At 48.7% G+C, this 17,500-nt stretch overlaps 2 protein-coding genes across 3 annotated transcripts in view; one reads left to right on the top strand and one right to left on the bottom strand.

Annotated features, from left to right (window-relative positions):
• The window catches only part of psmd2 (proteasome 26S subunit ubiquitin receptor, non-ATPase 2), a 21,373-nt gene extending 10,465 nt beyond the window's left edge, over nt 1-10,908 (bottom strand). Inside the window, exons 1-14 of the mRNA XM_062552393.1 lie at nt 10,723-10,908; nt 9,935-9,991; nt 9,470-9,634; nt 9,078-9,199; nt 8,085-8,309; nt 5,129-5,287; nt 4,804-4,948; nt 4,541-4,601; nt 3,765-3,911; nt 1,931-2,037; nt 1,629-1,756; nt 1,299-1,386; nt 957-1,119; nt 1-9 (exon numbers count right to left, since the gene is read on the bottom strand). The exon at nt 1-9 is cut by the window's left edge and continues 93 nt beyond it. Coding sequence (XP_062408377.1) covers nt 1-9; nt 957-1,119; nt 1,299-1,386; nt 1,629-1,756; nt 1,931-2,037; nt 3,765-3,911; nt 4,541-4,601; nt 4,804-4,948; nt 5,129-5,287; nt 8,085-8,309; nt 9,078-9,199; nt 9,470-9,634; nt 9,935-9,991; nt 10,723-10,827 — 1,681 coding nt within the window. The 5' untranslated portion in view covers nt 10,828-10,908. The remainder of the gene's footprint in view (nt 10-956; nt 1,120-1,298; nt 1,387-1,628; nt 1,757-1,930; nt 2,038-3,764; nt 3,912-4,540; nt 4,602-4,803; nt 4,949-5,128; nt 5,288-8,084; nt 8,310-9,077; nt 9,200-9,469; nt 9,635-9,934; nt 9,992-10,722) is intronic.
• Nucleotides 10,909-11,146: 238 nt separating this feature from the next.
• prss59 (serine protease 59, putative) overlaps nt 11,147-17,500 on the top strand; it is an 8,279-nt gene continuing 1,925 nt past the window's right edge. Inside the window, exons 1-8 of one of the 2 annotated variants that reach the window (XM_062552390.1) lie at nt 11,147-11,516; nt 11,639-11,820; nt 12,137-12,244; nt 12,496-12,620; nt 13,558-13,693; nt 14,319-14,433; nt 16,746-16,947; nt 17,252-17,342. In XM_062552390.1, the coding sequence (XP_062408374.1) occupies nt 11,292-11,516; nt 11,639-11,820; nt 12,137-12,244; nt 12,496-12,620; nt 13,558-13,693; nt 14,319-14,433; nt 16,746-16,947; nt 17,252-17,342 (1,184 nt within the window). In that variant the 5' untranslated portion in view covers nt 11,147-11,291. The remainder of the gene's footprint in view (nt 11,517-11,638; nt 11,821-12,136; nt 12,245-12,495; nt 12,621-13,557; nt 13,694-14,318; nt 14,434-16,745; nt 16,948-17,251; nt 17,343-17,500) is intronic. The other variant, XM_062552391.1, reaches the window with a different exon arrangement.

Raw genomic sequence — 17,500 nt, 5'->3', positions numbered from 1 at the left:
CTCCCTTACCTGTCACGAACACACACACACACACACACACACACACACTTATGTTAACTCACATATAGAGCCATTACTGACAGACATCACAGGGAAAGCCTACACAGGGCAACACTGGCGCGCGCGCACACACACACACACACACACACACACACACACACACACACACACACACACACATTACTGTAAGTGCACATCTAATCTAAAACTCAGCAATACTTGTAGTCAGGGCTGCACAATTAATCAAATTATAATCCCAATCACCATTTTGTCGTCACATGATCAAATTAGCGTGAACTGCTCGGACGTGGCAGCCAAGTTTATATATGCAGTAATTTAGGAGAGTAAATGTAGGGGAAGAATTGGGGTGAGCCAGATAGCAAGTCCAATATGTTTAGGGGGAAACGATTTTTAGTCACTATTGACAAATCAAATAATTGTGATGTGTCATTCTGGCCATAATCACGCAGCCCTACTTATAGTGAGATGGATTTCTGCTCACACACACACAGCTGTACCCAGGTGGTTGAGGCCGAGGCCGAGGAGCACACACACACACACACACACGGCTGTACCCAGGTGGTTGAGGCCAAGGGACACACACAACACACAACACACAACACACAACACACAACAGTACCCAGGTGGTTGAGGCCGAGGGACACACACACAACACACAACACACAACACACAACACACAACACACAACACACAACACACAACACACAACACACAACACACAACACACACAACACACAAACACAAACACAAACACAAACACACAGGGCTGTACCCAGGTGGTTGAGGCCAAGGGGCACACACACACACACACACACACACACAGGGCTGTACCCAGGTGGTTGAGGCCAAGGGGCACACACACACACACACAGGGCTGTACCCAGGTGGTTGAGGCCAAGGGGCACACACACACACACACACACACAGGGCTGTACCCAGGTGGTTGAGGCCGAGGCCGAGGGGCAGCCAGCGTGCGTAGGTGTCCTTGAGCTCCTGCTCGCTCTTCTCCATGATGGTCTGCAGGATGGTGGACGTCACGTCCCCGTTACACGAGCCCACCGCTATCATGCCGCACGCCAGAGCAGTCACGCCTGCCACCTGCGCGCGCACACACACACACACACACACACACAGAAATTAGACTGATTTATTTTCCTGACATCACTTTTGTTTGCATTGAAAAGGCCATAGAAAGCTTATACACTTCATATAAGCAAGCACATTCAGGAGGAATGTTGGTGTTGTAACTTCACACACACACACACACACACACACACCTCCATGCTGGACTTTGAATCTCCCATCACTGGTAGCAGCAGAGACAGGACATCTTCCCGATTAGACCCGGCATATGCCAATCCCAGCCTAAACACACATATACACACCCACACACCCACACACCCACACACCCACACACACACACACACACACACACACACACACACACACACACACACACACACACACACACACACACACACACACACACACACACACACACACACAGGTAGAAGAGGCAGAGGTTCACAGAGACATCAAAAACACCTGCTGATTATATCACAAACAAAGCAAGAGATTGTGTGTGTGTGTGTGTGTGTGTGTCTCACCCAAAGATGGCCCCGATGCGCATGACGTTGCTGTTGTGCAGGACGTAGTCGGACAGCAGAGCCAGAGCAGGATCACACTCATTCCTCACGCCTGAGTTCACAATACCGCACGCCAGCAGCGCGCCAGACTACACACACACACACACACACACACACACACACACGCACAACATTAACGTTAGCTCAGGCACAGAATTGAAAATTTAGCAGAAGATGAACACATGGTGGAAGGAAAGGTTAAAAAATTACATTGGAGTGTGACAGAAACCTGTCTGTGTGTGTGTGTGTGTGCGTGTGTGTACCTTGATGTAGTCTTCAGAGGAGTAGAGGTATTTATCAATCTGTGTAAGGCCTCCATCAACATCCCACAGCAGAATCATGCCCAAAGATGCAGCAGCACTCAACATACCTAACACACACACACACACACACACACACACAGAGATAAACAGACATTAACGTTAACATTAACTATGCTGAAAAGACTTGCATGCAAAAGGACATTGCGTAAGGAACAGGGTAATGCAAATAGAATAGACAACATAGCCTTTGAAACATTAAGTTACTGCTGTGAACGAACCATGAGAGCTTCTCTCCTATGAACCCACCTCTAATCACATATGTCCACCACACGATGAAGTCCCTAATGGATCCCCTCTAACGTGAGCTTAGCATATCATTCACCCGCATGACGAAGTCCCTAATGGATCCCCTCTAACGTGAGCTTAGCATATCATTCAACCGCATGACGAAGTCCCTAATGGATCCCCTCTAACGTGAGCTTAGCATATCATTCACCCGCATGACGAAGTCCCTAATGGATCCCCTCTAACGTGAGCTTATCAACCACACGATGAAGTCCCTAATGGATCCCCTCTAACGTGAGCTTAGCATATCATTCAACCACACAATGAAGTCCCTAATGATTTGTTTGGCTGCCATTTTGACCAGGACTCCCTGGCAGAAGAGACGCTCAATCTCAATGGGACAATCCTGGCTAAATAAAGGTTAAATAAAATAGATAAAAATAATGGATCCCCTCTAACGTGAGCGTATCATATGATATCATTCACCCGCATGATGAAGCCCCTATAGATCCATTTTTTGGGGGGGGGGGGGGGGGCATGCCTGTATATGCATGACATCATGGTTTTATACAGTGCTAGTGCATACAATTTAAGACTTTTAAAACCATTTTAACACCAACCTCAGATCAAATTTAATATCAGCAACCAGGGTAGTGTGTTTTGGTGCGCGTGTGTGCTTTATTGATGGTGTTTGCAATCTACATGAGTTTTTTTTTTTTGGACATGGTTCACACCTTAAAACAAAGACAATTTCTATAGGGCCTAGGCCTACGGACTTTTTCTGACCATAGCCTGCTGGAGTAAGCATGATAAGATATCTATACTTGCACTCTGCACAATGACAATAAAGCTGAATCTAATCTAATCTCATATGCAAATTTGTTGGAATAAATTAGATCATACATAACTTGAAACAGACACTTTTTCAGGCTAACATTATGAAATAAAAAAGGGTAGACGAGGCTTGCATTTGTAAAGTTATGCTATAAGTCCGGAATCAGAGTAAACATCGCCGTACTGTTATCCAATTGTGTGCAGTGAGATCTTCAAATGCACGCCTGGTGCCGCCCCTGGGTTGGGCCATTACGTTATTATTGGTGGGCAGACCCTAAATCTGAAAGGTTCCAGGGTCCGGTTTACAACCCGGCTAACTTGCACACACTCTCACTATAGAATGGAGTGAGTGAGTGACTGAGGGATGAGAATTGTGAACACAAGTTTCGGAATAATAGCAATAGTTTGATTATTTTCTGAAGAGATCCATATTTTCCGCTAGGGATCAACAATATCATGGTCTCTACGGAAATGTATTGACGTTGCGGCATCCATCAATTCTATCAAAGGAAAAAACAAGATCTTGTACACAAAATTCAATACTTTTATGGCCTTAAATTTGACTAAATTAAATGTAAGACTTCTTCAGGCTGGTCCCCTGATATAAGTGCATATGAAGCACTCATTTCTGGCCTAAAGGGCCGTGTCTCACTGACAGGGGAGCTACACCAGATGCGTAACTGAAGCGTTCCGTTCGTGTCTCACTCAGACTCACCGTGGTCTTTGTTTTTGTACAGCCATTTGTTGCCGTCCTCGGTGAGCAGCTTGTCCTGTCCGAAGGCGGCGTTAACGAAACCGTTCACAAACGAGGAGGCCAGATTCATACGAGCAGAGTCCACCTGCGAGCCACTGCCACCAAACCCTGAGGGGGGGGGGGGGGGGGGGCAGAGAGAGGGAGGGGGGGGGGGAGGGAGAGAGGGAGACATCGGATTAATTCCAGTTTTTGATCGCTTATGCACAATTTAGAAGATCGGGATGCTCCACATAATTAACAACCCCACACCCAAGTAGCAGCACACCTCACATCTGCAAAATCATTCAAAACTATAAAATTAGTGATAAAGATAAATATGTTGTCATCATATGGTTCACACACACACACACACACACACACACACACACACACACACACACACACACACACACACACACACACACACACACACACACACACACACACACACACACACACACACACACACACACACACACACACACACACACACACACACACACACACACACACACACACACACACACACACACACACACACACACACACACACACACACACGTCATAGATTCTGGTCCTGTTTGAATGTGTTACACACTATTGTGTAGGTGTACAGTAGGTTTGTTGTTTCTTGATAGATTACTTTTATAGTATAGAGATGTTGTGAGCCTAGGATGCCAAGACCAGGGGAGAAGAAGGGAGGAGAAGGGAGGAGAGGAGAGGAGGAGGAGGAGGAGGAGGAGAGGAGAGAGACATACTGTTGTTCTCCAGGTGAGTTTTGTAGATGTCATCTGGAACCTTGGGCTCCATGATGTCCAGCTGCAAGAGAAGAAGACAGTCAGAACACACACACACACACACACACACACACACACACACACACGTGTAATACATTTAGTCATTTGGAAGACACATAATATACATGCACTTCTGAATTTGCAACTGTAGTACCATACAGGCATACATAATATGTAAGCATGCACACGCACGCACACACACACACACACACACACACACGCACCTCTCTAGCCAGAGCCAGGAAGTTGCTGTTGAGCTGCACGTTGGACATGATCTCCGTAAGATCCTCATAATCCTCCACATCCTCATTCAGCTCCAGGAACATGCCGTGCCTGCCCAGCATGAAGGCCATCTCCTTCTGGACCACACTACACACACACACACACACACACACAGGGGAGGGGGGTTAGTAAGGAGGGAACCTGAGCACACACAGTGACTAAACAATGAATTTTCAATAACAACACACGTGTGAGTGTGTGTGCGTGCGTGTGTGTGCGTGCGTGTGCGTGCGTGCGTGTGCGTGCATGCGTGTGTGTGTGTCGTACATGTCTTTGCAGGAGGTGAAGATGTTCTCCACCAGTTCCACGTCGTTGAGCATCAGTGCCAGCCTGAGGGCTTCTGGGTAACGGTTGAACTTGCGGAAGATGTTGAGCGAGCACTTCAACAGCGCTGAGTTCTCCGGCTCAGGAACATAACTCACACAGCTGGGGGGGATCATTAACAATCACTACAAATCCAACACACTACTGACATTCAGACATTATATTCCATGTAAAAAGCAGATAAACTTATCAATCAACAATCTTACTGGTAAACAGTTGGTTAGTAGCCAAGATTAATCAAAGTGAGAGAGTAAAAACAAATCATTACAGTTATCTTATTGCTACTGAATGAATGCACATCATAAGGCCATCCTTACAAATATTTTCGTTTGCCGTAACCCGGGCGAAAAACTTATATTGGGTCGGTCTATATAGGCCTATTTTTTATTTTATTTTTTCACGATTCAAAGTAGGCTACAAAAAAGAAGTATAATTTTGGTCACGGTGATTTTGTAGGTATGAATGTAAACACATTTGCATATTGTGACATCACTAACTCATTCTGATGTATGTTATAGACCACAAACAAGTTGGGAAATCTTATTGAAATATTTTTTTGATCAAACATTTTAGCTTGAGGCGACACGGTCACCGTTAGACTAATGGGGAGAATGGATGGGAAATATATGGGCAGTTCTTACAGAACTTCGTGCCAAGTTAACGCGATGTTGAGGTGTTTTAATGCATTTTTTAGATGAATAATGGTGTACGAACTAGTAGCCTAACTTTTAACTTTGACCACGAACATTTTCTATAGCCGCAGCCATCATTACAGTCTAGCACGATGCGCGAACCACTAACAGTGAATGAAACAAAGCGTAGCCTAGTCCTACACAGTACGCGTTAGGACACGGGGAGGCTGAGATATCATTCCAAAACTCCGGTAATTTAGGATGCCTAGCATAAAAAAATGTAGGTCCGACATAGCCTACTCCCATTCCAACATGGGCACAGGTGTCCGCTCAAAACCAACAAATTGATTTACTGCTAAATCTCAGTCTCAATCACTCGTCATTCAACCTCATCGAACAACACCACAACATAAACGTAGGCTACTAAACGATTATCAATCGTTCTGACCTATCTGAACCAAATATTCCCCCGCGGACACCTTCCCCCAATCAAAATACATCAGAACACATTCTGTGACACCGGAGGGGAGGGAGAGACACTCTCACACACACGCAGGAGACACAGGGGAACCAACGGGACAGACAAACATTGTCTAGTTACTTAATAAACCTGTCTTTGAGACAGTCCAACAAGAGGGCTAATAGACTTGGCGCTTCAACATTATTGTATTGAGTTTGTATTGGTTGTTTGAAGAGTAAAAAAAAATATCGACCGGTCTTAACGCAAGTCTTAATGCAAGTCCGGCCCTAAATTGACTGAGTCGGTCGGGTTACGGCAAACGAAAATATTTTGAAGGATGAGCCTAATCAGTGTTACATGAGTGTCAACACTGCTGACTACATGCTCTCAGCACCAAGAGCTCATCGTGGACCTCAGGAAGTCTAGCGCACACACACACACACACACCAACAGGACTGAGTGTGTCATATAAATAATTTATCCCTTGGCAAAGCAGGAGGATGTCTGATCAAATGAACTAACGTGTAAATGAGCGCTGGCCCATTGTCTCCCTGTACCATTGTGTGTGTGTGTGTGTGTGTGTGTGTACCTGGTGAGGTAGAGGCAGACTCTGGCGTAGGCGTTGTGTGTGTGTGTGTGTGTGTGTGTGTGTGTGTGTACCTGGTGAGGTAGAGGCAGACTTTGGCGTAGGCGTTGTGTGAGTGTGTGTGTGTGTGTGTGTGTGTGTGTGTGTACCTGGTGAGGTAGAGGCAGACTTTGGCGTAGGCGTTGTGTGAGTGTGTGTGTGTGTGTGTGTGTGTGTGTGTGTGTGTGTGTGTGTGTGTACCTGGTGAGGTAGAGGCAGACTTTGGCGTAGGCGTTGTGTGAGTGTGTGTGTGTGTGTGTGTGTGTGTGTGTGTGTGTGTGTGTACCTGGTGAGGTAGAGGCAGACTTTGGCGTAGGCGTTGTGTGTGTGTGTGTGTGTGTGTGTGTGTACCTGGTGAGGTAGAGGCAGACTTTGGTGTAGGCGTTGTGTGAGTGTGTGTGTGTGTGTGTGTGTGTGTGTGTGTGTGTGTGTGTACCTGGTGAGGTAGAGGCAGACTTTGGCGTAGGCGTTGTGTGTGTGTGTGTGTGTGTGTGTGTGTGTGTGTGTACCTGGTGAGGTAGAGGCAGACTTTGGCGTAGGCGTTGTGTGTGTGTGTGTGTGTGTGTGTGTACCTGGTGAGGTAGAGGCAGACTCTGGCGTAGGCGTTGTGTGTGTGTGTGTGTGTGTGTGTGTGTGTGTGTACCTGGTGAGGTAGAGGCAGACTTTGGCGTAGGCGTTGTGTGAGTGTGTGTGTGTGTGTGTGTGTGTGTGTGTGTGTGTGTGTGTACCTGGTGAGGTAGAGGCAGACTTTGGCGTAGGCGTTGTGTGAGTGTGTGTGTGTGTGTGTGTGTGTGTGTGTGTGTGTGTGTGTACCTGGTGAGGTAGAGGCAGACTTTGGCGTAGGCGTTGTGTGAGTGTGTGTGTGTGTGTGTGTGTGTGTGTGTGTGTGTGTGTACCTGGTGAGGTAGAGGCAGACTTTGGCGTAGGCGTTGTGTGTGTGTGTGTGTGTGTGTGTGTGTACCTGGTGAGGTAGAGGCAGACTTTGGTGTAGGCGTTGTGTGAGTGTGTGTGTGTGTGTGTGTGTGTGTGTGTGTGTGTGTGTACCTGGTGAGGTAGAGGCAGACTTTGGCGTAGGCGTTGTGTGTGTGTGTGTGTGTGTGTGTGTGTGTGTGTACCTGGTGAGGTAGAGGCAGACTTTGGCGTAGGCGTTGTGTGTGTGTGTGTGTGTGTGTGTGTGTGTACCTGGTGAGGTAGAGGCAGACTTTGGCGTAGGCGTTGTCGTCGATGTAGTCCTGCAGCATGTGCAGGCGCTCGATCTCCATGAGCAGGTCGCAGGCCTCGTGCTCGGCGTTGTGGGCCATGTTGTAGGGCACGATCTCCTGCACCAGCGCCAGCAGCTGCTCCTGCTGCGCCACCTCGCCCTCCTCCACCTCCTGCCACTCCTTCGCCACCTCCCCCGCCAGGTGCCTGGGGAGACCACACACACACACACACACACGGGCGCACGCGCACACACACAGGCGCGCACACACACACACACACACGGGCGCGCACACACACACACACACACAGGCGCGCGCACAGACACGCGCACACACGCACACACACACACACACGGGCGCGCACACGTACACGCACACACACACACAGGCGCGCGCACAGACACGCGCACACACGCACACACACACACACACGCGCACAAACACACGCACACACACACGGGCGCACACACATGCACACACACACACACACACACTCAGAGGTCAGAAACATCTCACAAAAAAATGCATGTTAGAACATGTATTTGTGATTGTGAGAGTGTGAGGAGAGGGTATTTGTGTGCACTGTGTGTGTGTTTCACCTGAAATATGTGAGTCCCTATGAGGCCAGCTCTACTGTGTGTGTGTGTGTGTGTGTGTGTGTGTGTGTGTTACCTGACGTATTCATGTCCCCATGAGGCCAGCTCTACTTTGAGTGTGTGTGTGTGTGTGTGTGTGTGTGTGTGTGTGTGTGTGTGTGTGTGTGTGTGTGTGTGTTACCTGATGTATTAATGTCCCCATGAGGCCAGCTCTACTGTGTGTGTGTGTGTGTGTGTGTGTGTGTGTGTGTTACTTGATGTATTCATGTCCCCATGAGGCCAGCTCTACTGTGTGTGTGTGTGTGTGTGTGTGTGTGTGTGTGTGTGTGTGTGTGTGTGTGTGTGTGTGTGTGTGTGTGTGTGTGTGTGTGTGTTACCTGACGTATTCATGTCCCCATGATGCCAGCTCTTCCTGGGAGCCCAGGAGACGGTACTTGAGACATTCCCTCTCTCCACTCATCGTCATGGCGAGCACAGACACCACATCTGCACAGAAGCGCTGAGAGAGAGAGAGAGAGAGAGAGAGAGAGAGAGAGAGAGAAACAGTGAGTTGCAGTGAATGAGTGAGAGGGATGGAATGAAACCATGGCAGAGGACAGATTATCTGACAAAGTTTTCTAGTCCTAGATACTATCCACAGTGGATGGCCTATCACAGACACTCACTCACACCCACACTCTCACACTCACACACTCACACACTCACACACTCACACACTCACACACTCACACACTCACACACTCACACACTCACACACTCACACACTCACTCTGTTCTCCCCGGCCGCCATGGCCTCGTAGATCTCCTTGAGCTTGGCGTAGTGCGGCCGCAGGAACTTGAGGGGCTTGGGCACCGAGGTCATGGAGGTGGTGGACGAGCGGATGTGGCGACGCAGCTCCTCCAGGGCCGGCCGGTACAGAGACGTGTCCTTCTCCTGAGGGACAACACCACACACACACACACACACACACACACACACACACACACAGGAGACACCGGTCACCAAACGCACACGCAGATATACGTGTGTGTATGTGTTTTTATTATTAATGTATGTGTTATTTATTATTAACAGTATTTATACACCATGCAGAAAAACTCCATTGGTATATAAAACAAATCGTACTCACTAAGTTAATTCATACAGTGAATATTTGATTGATAGCTAAGTGTGTGTGTGTGTGTGTGTGTGTGTGTGTGTGTGTGTGTGTGTGTATGTGTGAGTAATACTCACGCCGAGTCGCTCCACCATCATCTCCAACTCCTCTTGGAGTTGTTTGTCCTCCTCTGACTGTAAACAAATACATAAACAAACAACCGCACACATCACTCGAGACATACACTTACAAAGTAGACCATTTCCAGGTATAACAAGTAGACTTCGTTTAATTAAGGAAATAAACCCAATTTTTTTTAAATCTGACATTTTCAATGATACGTTCAGTTATGACTGCAAGATATGTAATCTATTGCTGAACCATCGTATTGCTAACTCACGTCAGTGCGTTGCTAACTGTCATGAATGATAACCCTTCATTAACAATTATCGTCGTTTCTAGCTGGGACGAAATACAGCTGACCATCTTTCTCAAATAAATATTAACCTTGTAAGAGATAATTACCATTGTAAACTCGTAAAATCAAGCAGTGACATCGGCATAAAGTCTATCTTCTTTATCCTGAGCTAGCGTGTCTAGTGCCCACTAAGTTAAGCTATTGCTAGTCCGCTAACGTTAGCCAAGCTAATGCTAGCATTAGCAACTCAGCTAGGTAGACTCGATAGTCTGACATCGAATGGTATACTTATATATAATCTCCACTATTTTAAGATTAGCATAGCTTTAAATATGCTGTAAGACTACAAGTAGACAATCGAGTTCATTCATTTCACTTGTGTCCGTCTCAACGACAAAAGGTTTTCGGCCTGCACAACCATGTTGTTAACGTTAGGCAGTGACTCAGGCAAATTTGCTAAGAGTGTTTCTGTGCAAAACACCTCGAAACGTATTCATTTTCACCCACCAGTTCCTGATCTTCCTTCTTATCTTTGTCCTTTCCAGCCGGCAGCTTCTCTTTCTCCTCCTTTTTGTCAGGAGTTGTTTTCTCTTTGTTTTTTGCCTCCTCCATAATTGCGATAAGCTCTATTCTCTTTAGACTCCAAACTGCGCTTCTCCTGCTGCTGCCGGTTGTTTCCGTTGCTTCTGTACTCAACAATGACAGGGCCGTAGTCCCCAGTTCTACGTCGCCGCCTATTGGCCTGGAGAGAACTAACTTGCCCAGATATGTCAACCACAGAGGGCGCAATAAACAACGTTTTTCTCCCCAATAAGGAAGAGAGACGCGCTTTTCGTCGTGTCAGTGGCGGTTTTAGGTACGGGCGAACCGGGCAGTCGCCCGGGGCGGCATCTTGTATGGGGCGGCACGAGCGCTTAACCCTATGAGCCCGACTGACGCAAAGTGCGTCAAAAAACACTCATGGGGGCGCTCGTGGAGGATCTCGCCTGGGGAGTAATTCAGTCTAGAACCGCCACTGCGTCGTGTGGTCACATGAGTAGATCATATGCTTGTAGGGGAACTACGCTAGTCTAAACATGGCAGTGTTGACATATGTAAGTTCGTCTCTTTTGAAATATGTGCTGGTTGTTGTTCTGTGCCTCTGCGGCTCCGGTGATGCTCGGTTCAAAGGTTTCCGTAGATTTATGGATCGGTCCGAGACAACACAGCGCGCAGCTAAAGCAGGACCTGAGGTGCAGGACCACTGGTTCACCCAGAGACTGGACCACTTCAACGGCGTCGACACCCGAGTTTGGAAACAGGTAGGCTAAGGGAGGCTGGGTTGGTGGGGTCCGCTTGATCCAGCAAGAATCTGTCGATCTCTCTGAACGAGTTTACCAATGAAAGTTCTCTTATCTGAGTACTGCTGCGTTCTTGTTTGCAGAGGTACTTTATCAATGACAGTTTCTACAGACCAGGAGGCCCGGTGTTTCTGATGATCGGGGGAGAGGGACCTGCAAACCCAGCCTGGATGCAGTACGGCACTTGGCTCACGTACGCAGAGAAGCTGGGGGGCCTGTGCTTTCTTCTGGAGCACCGCTTCTACGGCAAGAGCCACCCCACCGAGTGAGTGCAAGCAAGCCATGGCATGCTCGGCATTGATATGATGCCCATGAGCGGTTGCTAGTGTCACAGCTCAAAGTTTTTAGTTGTTTTTCTCCAGCAGGTGTCACCCTTTTCATAATCCTGAAATGTGATGGCATCTGTTAAAGAGTGGTGTGTGTGTGTGTGTGTGTGTGTGTGTGTTATAGAAACATCAGACATCTGTCAGCAAGTCCTAAAATTGTCTGGACGTGGGTGTGGATGTGTGTGCATGTCATTATAGAGACAGACATCTGTTTTAAAAGCCCTAACGTGTGTGTGTGTGTGTGTTTGTGTAAAGGGACCTCAGCACGTCCAATCTGCGCTTCCTGAGCAGTCGGCAGGCGCTGGCGGACCTGGCCCACTTCCGCACGGTGGTGGCAGAGGGGCGGGGCTTGTCCAGCAGCAGGTGGGTGGAGTTAGGAGGCTCCTGTCCCAGCTCTCTGTGTGAGTGTGATCTCTGTGTGTGTGTGTGTGTGTGTGTGTGTGTGTGTGTGTGTGTGTGTGTGTGTGTGTGTGTGTGTGTGTGTGTGTGTGCAGGTGGGTGGCGTTCAGGGGCTCCCATCCTGTCTCTCTGTGAGTGTTTATTGATGAGTGTGTTTATTGATGAGTGTGTGTGTGTGTGTGTGTGTGTGTGTGTGTGTGTGTGTGTGTGTGCAGGTGGGTGGCGTTCGGGGGCTCCTATCCTGGCTCTCTGGCCGCCTGGTTCCGTCTCAAATACCCCCACCTGGTGCACGCTGCCATAGCAACCAGCGCCCCCATTCATGCCACTGTTAACTTCCCAGGTGAGAGCCTACACACACACACACACACACACACACACACAGTTATACACATTTGTGACCCTGTAAAGCGGAACCAGTCGTTTCGGTAAAATTAATTAAATTACGTTATTGTGCTCACGTGAACGGCCATAAACTAAGCTTTCCAACGATATGTATATCGAGGGTATTACACAAACTATCGCTAAGATAACAACATCCAAAGTTGACATGGTTCTCCTGTCACGATATGCCAGAAGAGGAGAAATCACCTTTTTAAGCAGCGCGTGCACAATGGGAATGACAGCAAATCTGTTGAATCTTCGCCGGGTTTAACAGTCAAAACGTATGTTTTTCCGTGAAATGCGTTCACGATATGAAACTGTAGACTGTATACAGTCGAATGAGGCGAAAACGTGAAATTCAACATTTTAACCCGGAAGTTTGTTATTGTTGATTTTCTCAAAATAACGTTGTGCGCAAAACGACTGATTTCGCTATGAATGGTAACATTTGGCCACTCATCAACACACAGTTAGACAGACAGTCAGGTACTCACACACACACACTTTGCGCCCCTCATAACACACATCAGCATACTCCCAGTCCCATGTAGTGCTGTACTAGTGCACACACACACACACACACACACACACACACACACACACACACACACACACATATCATAAAAAGAACCTCAGTAGAAGTCTGAGTGGGTGTCCACATGCGATCCCCTCTCATAAAGCAGGTGGCCTCTTCAGATTAAAAGTCCTCCTGACAGGTCATCACACACACACTCAAATCCCAACACTGATATACTCAATAACAATACCTCCCTTTGTCTACACACTCTGTGTGTGTGTGTGTGTGTGTGTGTGTGTGTGTGTGTGTGTGTGTGTGTGTAAAACCTCTCTCTCTCTCTCTCTCTCTCTCTCTCTCTCTGTGTCTCTTGCTCTGGTAGAGTATCTGGAGGTGGTGTGGCGTTCTCTGGCCTCTTACAGCCCTGAGTGCCCCCTACTGGTCAAACAGGCATCCGACACCCTGAGCCAGATGCTCAAGAACCCTCTCACCTACAGCAACATCACCAAAGATTTCCAGTGAGAAGACACACACACACACACACATATACATACACACAAACACTTGCACCTACAGCAACATCACCAAAGACTTCACACACGCTGACACATCACATTCACCTCCTTCACACACACACACACACACACACACCTTTTATCAATGCAGTACTGTATGTGTGCATGTGTGTGTGTGTTGTCAGGAAGTTGTGTATATTAGAGAGCATGAGGGAGAGAGACTGACCCCCCCAGGTTGTGTTCTCCTCTATAACTGCCCCCCCCATTACTGCCCCCCCCCCCCCCCCCCCAGGTTGTGTTCTCCTCTATAACTGCCCCCCATTACTGCCCCCCCCCCCCCCCCCAGGTTGTGTTCTCCTCTATAACTGCCCCCCATTACTGCCCCCCCCCCCCCAGGTTGTGTTGTCCTCTATAACTGCCCCCCCCCCCCCCCCCCCCCCCAGGTTGTGTTCTCCTCTATAACTGCCCCCCATTACTGCCCCCCCCCCCCCCAGGTTGTGTTGTCCTCTATAACTGCCCCCCCCCCCCCCCCCCCCAGGTTGTGTTCTCCTCTATAACTGCCCCCCCCCCCCCCAGGTTGTGTTCTCCTCTATAACTGCCCCCCATTACTGCCCCCCCCCCCCCCCAGGTTGTGTTCTCCGCTGCAGCTGGACTCCTTCATGGACTCCGCCCACTTCCTGGAGGCGCTGGCTGGTAACTTCATGGACGTGGTTCAGTACAACGAGGACAACCGGGCTTTTGAGGTGTGTGTGTGTGTGTGTGTGTGTGTCTGTGTCAGTGTGTCTGTGTGTCTGTGTGTGTGTCTGTGTCTGTTCGTGTATGTGTGTTCATATATATGTGTATGTGTGTGTGTGTTCATATATGTGTGTGTGTGTGTTCATATATATGTGTATGTGTGTGTGTGTGTGTGTTCATATATGTGTGTGTGTTCATATGTGTGTGTGTGTGTGTGTGCAGGGCGTGGTGGGCACTAACATCACTATAACTGTGTTGTGCGGGGTGATGGCGGACGATTCTCTCGGTGGGGTGTGTGTGTGTGTGTGTGTGTGTGTGCAGGGCGTGGTGGGCACTAACATCACTATAAGTGTGTTGTGCGGGGTGATGGCGGACGAGTCTCTGGCCGGTGTGTGTGTGTGTGTGTGTGTTCATATGTGTGTGTGTGTGTGTGTGTTCATATGTGTGTGTGTGTTCATATATGTGTGTGTGTGTGTGTGCAGGGCGTGGTGGGCACTAACATCACTATAAGTGTGTTGTGCGGGGTGATGGCGGACGAGTCTCTGGCCGGTGTGTGTGTGTGTGTGTGTGTTCATATGTGTGTGTGTGTGTGTGTGTTCATATGTGTGTGTGTGTTCATATATGTGTGTGTGTGTGTGTGCAGGGCGTGGTGGGCACTAACATCACTATAACTGTGTTGTGCGGGGTGATGGCGGACGAGTCTCTCGGTGGGGTGTGTGTGTGTGTGTTCATATGTGTGTGTGTGTTCATATGTGTGTGTGTGTGTGTGTGTGTGTGGGTGTGGGTGTGTGCAGGGCGTGGTGGGCACTAACATCACTATAACTGTGTTGTGCGGGGTGATGGCGGACGAGTCTCTGGGCGGTGTGTGTGTGTTCATATATGTGTGTGTGTGTGTGTGTGTATGTGTATGTGTGTTCATATATATGTGTATGTGTGTGTGTGTTCATATGTGTGTGTGTGTGTGTGTGTGTGTGCAGGGCGTGGTGGGCACTAACATCACTATAGCTGTGTTGTGCGGGGTGATGGCGGACGAGTCTCTCGGTGGGGTGTGTGTGTGTGTGTTCATATATGTGTGTGTGTGTGTGTGTGTTCATATGTGTGTGTGTTCATATGTGTGTGTGTGTGTGTGTGTGCAGGGCGTGGTGGGCACTAACATCACTATAAGTGTGTTGTGCGGGGTGATGGCGGACGAGTCTCTGGCCGGTGTGTGTGTGTGTGTTCATATGTGTGTGTGTGTTCATATGTGTGTGTGTGTGTGTGTGTGTGTGGGTGTGGGTGTGTGCAGGGCGTGGTGGGCACTAACATCACTATAACTGTGTTGTGCGGGGTGATGGCGGACGAGTCTCTGGCCGGTGTGTGTGTGTGTGTTCATATGTGTGTGTGTGTTCATATGTGTGTGTGTGTGTGTGTGTGTGTGGGTGTGGGTGTGTGCAGGGCGTGGTGGGCACTAACATCACTATAACTGTGTTGTGCGGGGTGATGGCGGACGAGTCTCTGGGCGGTGTGTGTGTGTTCATATATGTGTGTGTGTGTGTGTGTGTATGTGTATGTGTGTTCATATATATGTGTATGTGTGTGTGTGTTCATATGTGTGTGTGTGTGTGTGTGTGTGTGCAGGGCGTGGTGGGCACTAACATCACTATAGCTGTGTTGTGCGGGGTGATGGCGGACGAGTCTCTCGGTGGGGTGTGTGTGTGTGTGTTCATATATGTGTGTGTGTGTGTGTGTGTTCATATGTGTGTGTGTTCATATGTGTGTGTGTGTGTGTGTGTGCAGGGCGTGGTGGGCACTAACATCACTATAAGTGTGTTGTGCGGGGTGATGGCGGACGAGTCTCTGGCCGGTGTGTGTGTGTGTGTGTGTGTTCATATATGTGTGTGTGTGTTCATATGTGTGTGTGTGTGTGTGTGCAGGGCGTGGTGGGCACTAACATCACTATAGCTGTGTTGTGCGGGGTGATGGCGGACGAGTCTCTCGGCGGTGTATGTGTGTTCATATGTGTGTGTGTGTGTGTGTGTGTGTGTGTGTGTGTGTGTGTGTGCAGGGCGTGGTGGGCACTAACATCACTATAAGTGTGTTGTGCGGGGTGATGGCGGACGAGTCTCTGGCCGGTGTGTGTGTGTGTGTGTTCATATATGTGTGTGTGTGTGTGTGTGTGTGTGCAGGGCGTGGTGGGCACTAACATCACTATAAGTGTGTTGTGCGGGGTGATGGCGGACGAGTCTCTCGGTGGGGTGTGTGTGTGTGTGTTCATATATGTGTGTGTGTTCATATATGTGTGTGTGTTCATATGTGTGTGTGTGTGTGTGTGTGTGTGCAGGGCGTGGTGGGCACTAACATCACTATAAGTGTGTTGTGCGGGGTGATGGCGGACGAGTCTCTCGGTGGGGTGTACGAGCGCTACGCGGCCGTTGCTAGGCTACTGCTCCGCACCTTCTCCCAGCGCTGCCTGGACGCTCGCTACTCCGCCTACCTGCAGGACATGACCAACACCAGCTGGAGCGGACCGGGGGCCGCAGGAGGTGTGTGTGTGTGTGTGTGTGTGTCCGTGTTTGTACATGTGTGCATGTGTGTGTGTGTGCATTTGTGGGTTCATACGCACATGTGTGTGTGTGTGTGTGTGTGTGTGTGTGTGTGTGTGTGTATGTGTGTGTGTGTGTGTGTCTGTGTGCATTCATACACACATGAGTGTGTGCTAACGTGTGTGTATGTGTGTGTTTGAGAGGTGAGTAGGAGATTAAGTCACTGGTTATCATCTTATCACTTACTGTACATCATATGTCTGTGTGTGTGTGTGTGTGTGTGTGTGTGTGTGTGTGGTTGTAGGCAGACAGTGGGTATATCAAACGTGTACAGAGTTTGGATTTTATCAGAGCACCGACTCTCCCAACCAGCCATTCACTGGATTCCCTCTTCCGTGAGTACCGTGTGTGTGTGTGTGTGTGTGTGTGTGTGTGTGTGTGTGTGTGTGTGTGTGTGTGTGTGTGTGTGTGTAGGTACCACCTGCAGCAGTGCTCTGACGTGTATAACGTGAGTGTGGACGTAGCAGCAGCAGTGCAGGACACTAATGAGCAG

Source organism: Sardina pilchardus, chromosome 13, assembly GCF_963854185.1.
Source record: "Sardina pilchardus chromosome 13, fSarPil1.1, whole genome shotgun sequence".
Classification (NCBI taxonomy): Eukaryota; Metazoa; Chordata; class Actinopteri; order Clupeiformes; family Clupeidae; genus Sardina; species Sardina pilchardus.
Note: the sequence above shows the minus strand (reverse complement) of the source record. Positions and strands in the feature narration are given on the sequence as shown.